The sequence below is a fragment of the Vidua chalybeata genome, chromosome 11 (genome assembly GCF_026979565.1).
Source record: "Vidua chalybeata isolate OUT-0048 chromosome 11, bVidCha1 merged haplotype, whole genome shotgun sequence".
NCBI classification, from domain to species: Eukaryota; Metazoa; Chordata; class Aves; order Passeriformes; family Viduidae; genus Vidua; species Vidua chalybeata.
Genome location: NC_071540.1, coordinates 9532769 through 9541663, shown reverse-complemented (window position 1 = coordinate 9541663; position 8895 = coordinate 9532769). Strand labels below are relative to the sequence as shown.

The 8895-nt window shown below is 43.8% G+C and overlaps 2 protein-coding genes across 4 annotated transcripts in view; one reads left to right on the top strand and one right to left on the bottom strand.

Annotated features, from left to right (window-relative positions):
- The window catches only part of SALL1 (spalt like transcription factor 1), a 15387-nt gene extending 8993 nt beyond the window's left edge, over positions 1-6394 (top strand). For 2 of the 3 annotated variants that reach the window (XM_053953095.1, XM_053953094.1), the window contains 2 exons: positions 683-4092; positions 5131-5956. In XM_053953095.1, the coding sequence (XP_053809070.1) occupies positions 683-4092; positions 5131-5571 (3851 nt within the window). In that variant the 3' untranslated portion in view covers positions 5572-5956. Of the gene's footprint in view, positions 1-682; positions 4093-5130; positions 5957-6284 lie in introns of those variants that run through there. The other variant, XM_053953096.1, reaches the window with a different exon arrangement.
- LOC128793719 (homeobox protein Hox-D11-like) lies at positions 6387-8663 on the bottom strand. Its single transcript, XM_053953097.1, has 2 exons — positions 8315-8663; positions 6387-8122 (listed from the first exon to the last, which is right to left on the bottom strand). Exons 1-2 carry the CDS (start codon positions 8602-8604, stop codon positions 8008-8010), a joined length of 405 nt encoding a protein of 134 aa, XP_053809072.1. The 5' UTR covers positions 8605-8663; the 3' UTR covers positions 6387-8007.
- Positions 8664-8895: the final 232 nt, after the last annotated feature.

Genomic DNA, 8895 nt, shown 5'->3' with positions numbered 1-8895 from the left:
GATACCATTTTATAAGGGATTTTTCTTTTCTATTCAGTTTGTAACCACCATAGAATTAAGTTTGGTTGGAAAACAGATTCATAGCTTATACTTTATGTAGCAACTTGGAAGAAATGGGGGATGAATCTTTAGCTTGGTAATATGTACTTTTTTTCTTGTCAGCAACTGATTGGGACCTCGAATGACTACAAATTAGTTTAGTGATGGGGCAACTGTCACAGATATCTTTGAATCAGTTGAAAATGAACAAGGTTGACAGGAACGTGAGAGTCTAATGAGTCTTTCAAATGGCTGATTTGCACTCAGTGGACAACTAGACAATAAGCAGTATGAATTATTGGAAATCAATACTTTGCTATGGAATTTCATTATGCTCCAATGCCTTCAGTTCATAGTATTTTATATTTTGATGGATTATCTGAAGCAAATGATAATCTAAGACACAGGGATTGATAAAACTCCCTTATACAGTTTTAAATGGTGCTTTTGACTTATTTTTGTGAAGCAGGAATATTGATCTATTTTCATGTGCAATCTTAGTCTGTTTTAGAGTGGTAGATAAAACAGTACTTTTAAATAAAATGTCCTGCTGGTTTTTTTTTTTTTGGTTGGGTTTTTTTTTGGGTTGTTTTTTTTTTTTTTAACCGGTTGGTTCCTAATCCATCATCTTTTGATGTTTTAGGAGACACAGAAAAGGGTCAAGCAAATCGAACCACTAAGAACAAGGACGCCCATGTCTGTGGCAGGTGCTGTGCTGAGTTCTTTGAATTATCAGATCTCCTGCAACACAAGAAGAATTGTACTAAAAATCAATTAGTTTTAATTGTGAATGAAAATCCAGCTTCTCCTTCTGAAACCTTCCCTCCTAGTTCCCCTTCTGATAATCCTGATGAACAGATGAATGACACAGTTAATAACACAGATCAAGTAGACTGCAGTGACCTTTCAGAGCATAACAAACTTGACAGGGAAGAATCCATGGATGTGGAGGCTTCCAGCATTAACAATAGCAGTAGCAGTTCCAAGAGTGTCAACAATAGTATTACAAGCAGTAACAGCTCCACAATGGGTACCTCAGCTGTAACAACCTCTCTACCTCACTTAGGGGATCTGACAACACTAGGCAACTTTTCAGTGATAAATAGTAATGTAATAATTGAAAACCTGCAGAGTACTAAAGTGGCAGTAGCACAGTTCTCACAGGAGGCGAGATGTAACGGGGCATCGAGCACTAAACTCGCTGTCCCTGCCCTGATGGAGCAACTGTTGGCATTGCAGCAGCAGCAGATCCATCAGTTGCAACTGATTGAACAAATTCGTCACCAAATATTATTGTTGGCTACCCAAAATACAGACATGCCAACATCTTCTAGCCCTTCTCAAGGTACTTTACGAACATCTGCCAACCCCTTGTCCACATTAAGTTCCCATTTATCCCAGCAGCTGGCTGCAGCAGCTGGATTAGCACAAAGCCTTGCTAGTCAATCTGCCAGCATCAGTGGTGTGAAACAGCTACCCCCTATACAGCTACCTCAGAGCAACCCTGGCAACACTCTAATTCCATCCAATAGTGGCTCTTCTCCAAATATTAACATATTGGCAGCAGCAGTTACAACACCGTCCTCAGAAAAAGTGGCTTCAACTATTGGTGGCTCACAGCTCACCAACCCACCAGTATCAGCATCATCTTCACCAGCTTTTGCAATAAGCAGTTTATTAAGTCCTGCATCTAATCCACTTCTACCTCAGCCCACCCCTAGTAACTCTGTTTTCTCCAGTCCCTTGTCCAATATTGGAACACCTGCAGAGGATTTAAACTCCTTGACTGCCTTGGCACAGCAAAGAAAAAGCAAGCCACCAAATGTAACTGCATTTGAAGCAAAAAGTAATTCAGATGAGGCATTCTTTAAGCATAAATGCAGGTTCTGTGCTAAAGTGTTTGGGAGTGACAGTGCCTTGCAGATTCATTTGCGTTCTCACACTGGCGAGAGGCCATTTAAATGCAACATATGTGGAAACAGGTTCTCCACAAAGGGAAACTTAAAAGTCCACTTTCAGCGTCACAAAGAAAAATACCCTCATATTCAAATGAATCCATACCCAGTGCCAGAGCATTTGGACAATATTCCTACAAGCACGGGTATTCCTTATGGGATGTCTATACCACCAGAGAAACCTGTCACGAGCTGGCTGGACAGCAAGCCAGTCCTCTCCACTCTAACAACTTCTGTTGGCCTGCCACTCCCACCAACAATTCCAAGCTTGACCCCATTCATCAAAACTGAGGAGCCTCAGCCGATTCCCATTAGCCATCCTTCTGCTAGCCCTCCCTGCTCTGTCAAGAGTGACTCGGGAACAGCTGATCCCACATCAAAAATTTCCAATGGACTTTCTGATGAGGTAGAGGCTGGTGCATTGCCTACCTCAAATGGCAAAACGGAAGAAAACCCTCAAAACACAAGCACCATGACTAACATGAGCAGCTCCGTGAGCTCCCCGGCAGCAGACTCGGGCTCCAGCGGTGTCGCCACTTTTACAAATCCACTGATGCCTCTTATGTCAGAGCAATTTAAGGCAAAGTTTCCATTTGGAGGACTATTGGATTCAACGCCAGCATCTGAAACGTCAAAATTGCAGCAGCTTGTAGAAAACATTGACAAAAAGGCAACTGATCCTAACGAGTGCATCATTTGCCATCGAGTTCTCAGTTGCCAGAGCGCACTGAAAATGCATTATCGCACCCATACTGGAGAGAGGCCATTCAAATGTAAAATCTGTGGTCGTGCTTTCACTACTAAGGGCAACTTAAAGACTCACTACAGTGTCCATCGTGCCATGCCCCCGCTGAGAGTGCAACATTCTTGCCCAATCTGCCAGAAAAAATTCACCAATGCTGTTGTGCTACAGCAGCACATCCGAATGCACATGGGAGGGCAGATCCCCAACACCCCAGTGACAGAAAACTATCCTGAGTCAATGGAATCGGATACGGGATCTTTTGATGATAAGAATTTTGATGATATAGACAACTTCTCAGATGAGAATATGGAAGACTGTCCTGACAGCAGCGTGCCAGATACACCTAAATCTGTGGATGCATCACAAGACAGCTTGTCTTCTTCCCCTCTGCCCCTGGAAATGTCAAGTATTGCTGCTCTGGAAAATCAGATGAAGATGATCAATGCCGGCCTTGCTGAACAACTTCAGGCAAGCCTGAAGTCAGTAGAAAATGGGTCAGTGGAAGGGGACGTTTTAACTAACGATTCGTCATCTGTTGGTGGTGATATGGAAAGCCAAAGTGCTGGAAGCCCTGCTGTCTCAGAGTCTACCTCTTCCATGCAGGCCTTGTCCCCATCCAACAGCACTAATGATTACCACAAGTCACCAAGTATTGAAGAGAAACCATTAAGAGCTTTACCAAGTGAGTTTGCCAACGGTTTGTCTCCAACCCCTGCTAACAGTGGTGCTTTGGACTTGACGTCTAGTAACACTGATAAAATGATTAAAGAAGAGTCCCTGAGTATGCTCTTTCCTTTCAGAGATAGAGGTAAATTTAAAAACACTGCATGTGACATTTGTGGCAAAACATTTGCTTGTCAGAGTGCCTTGGACATTCATTACAGAAGTCATACCAAAGAGAGACCATTTATTTGCACAGTTTGCAATCGTGGCTTTTCCACAAAGGGTAATTTGAAGCAGCATATGTTGACACATCAGATGCGAGATCTACCATCACAGCTTTTTGAGCCCAACTCCAGTATCGGCCCCAGTCAGAACTCTTCGGTGATGCCCGCTAACACTCTGTCATCGCTCATAAAGACCGAGGTTAACGGCTTTGTGCATGGCTCTCCTCAGGACAGCAAAGAAGCACCCTCCAGTCTAGTTGCTTCAGGGCCACTGTCCTCTGCCACGTCCCCTGTGCTGCTCCCTGCTCTCCCCAGAAGAACTCCAAAACAGCACTACTGCAATACATGTGGGAAAACATTTTCTTCTTCCAGTGCTCTGCAGATCCATGAAAGGACGCACACTGGTGAGAAACCTTTTGCCTGCACTATATGTGGAAGAGCATTCACAACAAAAGGCAATCTGAAGGTACTTTTTCCTCTTACTGTCCTTTGGTTTAATTTTCTCCTTGCTGGGCGTTTTTGATTTTTGACACCTATTAATGTTGCAGCAGTGGTACCTTTTGGTGTTTGTGGTGTGACAGTGTGTTTAGCCAGCTCTAGTAGACCTAGATGGCCTCTTGTTGAGTGCTCATGTTGGCAGCAAGTCTGAGGCATGAGCTGTTTTGATCTAATTAAAATTCATCTACCAGCAAAGCTTGTCTATGCAGAGTGTGAAACAGAACAGCCAAATGATGGTAAGGAGTATTAATTAACACAGAAATGCATTTTGTAACTCACACACCTCTTCAAGAATTGAAAGGCTCTTGAAGGTGATGTTTTTCATAAATATCATGTAAGATGAGTGTTTAAAAAAACTATTAACATAATTCTGGAAATAATAGGCATTACTTTAATTGATTATATAACTAACATTTCCTACTGATATGTGTTTGAAAAAGCAAATATACTCAAGTTTTAGAACACCAGTTGAGCACTTTACTGTGTACATTTTTCTGTTGACAGAGTATTTCTCTAGAGGTTGCTGCCAGTAATGTGAGATGAATAATTACTTTCAGGCCATTCTGTCTATACACGAGGCTCTCCGATGAGCAATCAGGAAAGGATACTTTCTGCCTGTCTGAAAAGGACGTTTATAGGGTAAAGGGTGTCAAATACAATACTTACCATTGCAATGAAAGTGGACATAGCAATTCTAGCCCTGAAAGCCGCAATTGACAGAATAATGCAAAGTCATTATAAACTAAATACATGTAATAAGAAAAAAAAAGTAAGAAGCAATGCATTGTTCAGCAGGAGAACAGGTTATTCTGGGTAATGGTGATGGGCTAGCCCAGAAGCAGTGTATTATTCCAGAGCCCTGTATCCTCTATCTTTAATGCCATTCGTTATGTAACAAGACTGGACGTGTTCATGGACTCCTGCCTTCTCTCTGATCAAAAACAGTTTGAAATTCCTGTCAACCTCTACTTTTTGTTTGTTTGTTTCTTCCTTTCTTTCTTTCCAGGTTCACATGGGCACTCACATGTGGAACAGTACTCCTGCAAGACGAGGCAGACGACTTTCTGTAGATGGCCCTATGACATTCCTAGGAGGCAATCCTGTAAAGTTCCCAGAAATGTTTCAGAAGGATTTGGCTGCACGGTCAGGGAATGGAGACCCGTCCAGCTTCTGGAACCAGTATGCAGCTGCACTCTCCAATGGCTTGGCCATGAAGACCAACGAGATCTCCGTCATCCAGAATGGGGGCATCCCTCCAGCACCAGGGGGCCTGGGCAACGGTGGCAGCTCTCCCATCAGTGGCTTGACAGGAAGCCTGGAGAAGCTCCAGAATTCAGAACCCAACGCACCTCTAGCTGGTCTGGAGAAAATGGCAAGCAATGAAAATGGGACTAACTTCCGTTTCACGCGTTTCGTGGAAGACAACAAAGAAATTGTAACAAATTAGGAAAAAAACCTCCGTAAATAACATTCCTGCAAATAGTGCAACCTAGGGTTGCTTTTTTCAAGCTGCAGGCTACATTACAAAGACTTTGTTTTGTACCATGTTCTACTTCTAGAGTTCTAAGAGAGCTTATTTATTAGTGATATAACCTTGCTTTGCAAACAAATGCAAGCATTAACTTTGGTCTCCCGTATTTTGAACTAAATACTAATCGACTAGAGTGCTGTAAACTTGCTGTAACATTTATGGCAGTTGCAAGTCTGTTCTGCTAGGTGATCTTATTCTGGCATTAACTTATTTTCTATACCCAGTTTAACACAAACTCTGGTATTGATGCGATGCCTCAGTGATGCATTAGATCTCTAATAAAAATCTGTATATAAATGTACACTTTGATCCTGCTGGAAACTTTATCAGCAAACACATTGTCTAATTTTTCCAGACAGAACTAAGAAAAGGACTGAGAGAATATAGACTGAACAGTGTGGGTCCTTTACACAGCTCAGTTTTTGATTTTTATTATAAAATTAAAACTGCTTTAATTTTTGTAGGTTTAACATTTTCTGTTTTGAACTGTTATTTGTATTGTGCTTTTTACTTGAGTCGTCTTAAATGTTAATACATTTCTGTACAGTAATAAGCACGCGGATTATTAGAGAAGATACTGAAGTGTTGTTTTGGTAGTTGAAACTGAGACGTAACATTTTGCCTTGTAGGTATATTCATTATAGAAAATGTGCTGGACTTTCACAATGCTGCTAAGTATGGCATCTTGAACAACTTCCGTGGACAACTGCAGATGCTCCTGTATATACAATAAGACATCACTTTCATTAAAATGTACATACGTTCCTTACAAGACCAAGTCCTACTCCTTGACCAAGGGAACAAGTATAGTGTTTGTTTATTTTGTATTAGGCATTGGGGGGGGACAGGGGGAACCTTGGACTGTTACATGCACTTTCTCGGAAAGTTGAAAGGAAAAGAGGTCCAGTTTCTTTAACATTTAATACTTACTAACAGCAGAGATACTGTAATTTTACTCGAGTAATCAAATACATTTTTGCAACAGATAAAAAATTCGCTGTCTCTGTGTTTTTAAAGTGTACTTGTATTTAGTAATCACTTTGTATTATTTAGCCTTTCCCTTGGTTAACATGAACTGTCCAGGTTGTATGTGCGTGTTTATATCTGTAAGTATGGGTATACATATATGTATTGCATATTAATTGCTAGTATATTTTTCATACCCCCTAATAGTGAGAAGTTTCTCCTTAATTATTCAACTCCTCCTTCTCATAAAATTGTAGATATTTTGGCATTTTTAATTTGTTTATTAAAAAAAAATGCTGCTAGCAAAGACCTTATTGAGCCTAGGTAAGGTAATTATTTCCTTTGAAGGAAATAATTTATTATGTTTAAGGCTTGATTTGGTTCAAATGCTTTATATTTGATATTAATTTTATTTTATGAGATTGTATGTTTGTGGCATGCTTACGCTGCTATACCTGTGTTAAGATGTCCACTTGCAAGCCTCCATATACCATGTGGGGTTTATAACTTGATTGTAAAAAAACATACCAAACAAAACCTAATTGCTTTGGCCTTGCACATGATTTGGCTTCCCTTAAAAACCTGCCATGATCATTACCCTCAATGGGAGTTTGTCAAGCATAATTCAGTCCAATATTTTCACCCAGTAGTGTTTCATCTCTTTACATTACAATTTATGAAAAATAAATCAGATTGGCTGCCTTCAAATTATGCCTTCAAAACCACCAACAGGCATAGCCAATTTTGTGTCCATGTGACGTTTTATTTTTTAAACCATTCTAAAAGTCAGGTGTTTTGTGTTACAGGATTATTTTTCAGAATCACTGTGGGGGGGAGTTGCCCAACTTTTTAAACAAGAAGTGATCACTTAGCTCTTCCCATAGCCTGAGTTGCAAATTGGTCATTAGAGTAGAGAAGATTTACAACTGAAGAGCGTGGTGAGAAATACATTTCTTGAGGACTTTTCCCCTTCCTACGATTATGAATCCTGCATATTAATGCTGTAGTCTGGATACCTCTTGGACTTCATGTCTTTAGGACTTTTCCTGTTCGAATGTGATGATTCACCTGGTACATGATATGCATTTTTGTTAACATGTAAGTTGTACGCTAGAGCCAGCTGGCTTGTCAATGTGAATATTTAAGAATTTTAAGTCACCTTTTGGTCTCAGAAAAAGGTAAATTAAAAGAATTTTGATGATTTTATCAATGAAATACTAACTAATTCTCCTTTTAAACTGAGTCGAGATTTGTGCAACAGAAAATTTGCCAGGGAAGGGTTAGCAGCCCCCAGCGCTCCGGGAGGGTTTCCTTTCCGCGGCTTGAGTTTCATTAGTGCCTTTAACTTCAGCCCCCGGAGCCTCTTCCCACGGGGAAGCGGAGTCTTTAGGTTCCGAAGAAAGCCGCGCCCGGGGCAGGCGGACTCCGCACTCGCGAACCTTCCCGGGCACCCGGACGCTCCTGCCGGTGGGTAACGTACGTGCTTGGCATCATTCGGGGGCTAACAAACAAACAAAAAACACCAGAAAAAAAAAAAAAACAAAAAAGGAGCGATTTTCTTTCTTGTACCTTGGGGCCTCCCCCCCGGCCCGTTCCGTGAGCGGACCCTGCGCGCACACCGGCCTCGGTGAGGGGCCGCGGGCACCCAGGAGGGGCTCCCCCAGCGCAGCCGCACCCGCCGGGGGCGACAGACCCTTTTATCCCCCAGCCCTTCCGAAGCGTTTCAGCGTTTCCCTGCGGTGCTGGCGGCTGCGGCGGGCGAGGCTCCCCGGGACAGCCTTCCGGCCCCTGAGCCCGGCAGGGCGGCGGTTCCCGGTGAGCCGGGGCGCTGCCCCGCCGTGCTGCCGCTTCTCTCCCGAGAGCGCTGCCCTCGCTGCTGCCGGCGGAGGTGGGTGCTGGCGGGAGGAGCGGCCAGCGCCCCGTGCATCCATCCCTCTGTGCCGGGCTGAGGGAGAGTGCCCGGGCTGTGCCGGGCCGAGCCATGGGCGCCCGGGCTGTGCCGGGCCGAGCGATGGATGCCCGGGCTGTGCCGCCCGCTGTGCGGAAGGTGCCGGGCCGTTGTCCCCGCGCTGCGCTGGAGCCTTCCGTTCCCTTTCTCCTGCCAGCCCCGAGCGGGGCTGGGGCCGGCCCGCTGCTGAGGCCGGGAGCATCGTCCCTGTGCCCGCAGGGTGCGGGACCAGAGGCGGCTCGGGGCTCCCCGCCCCGTCAGGCGGAGCACCCAGCTGGCCTCCTGCGAGGGGAAGCGGGGGAGGGGGAGCAGGGAGGGGGGAATAA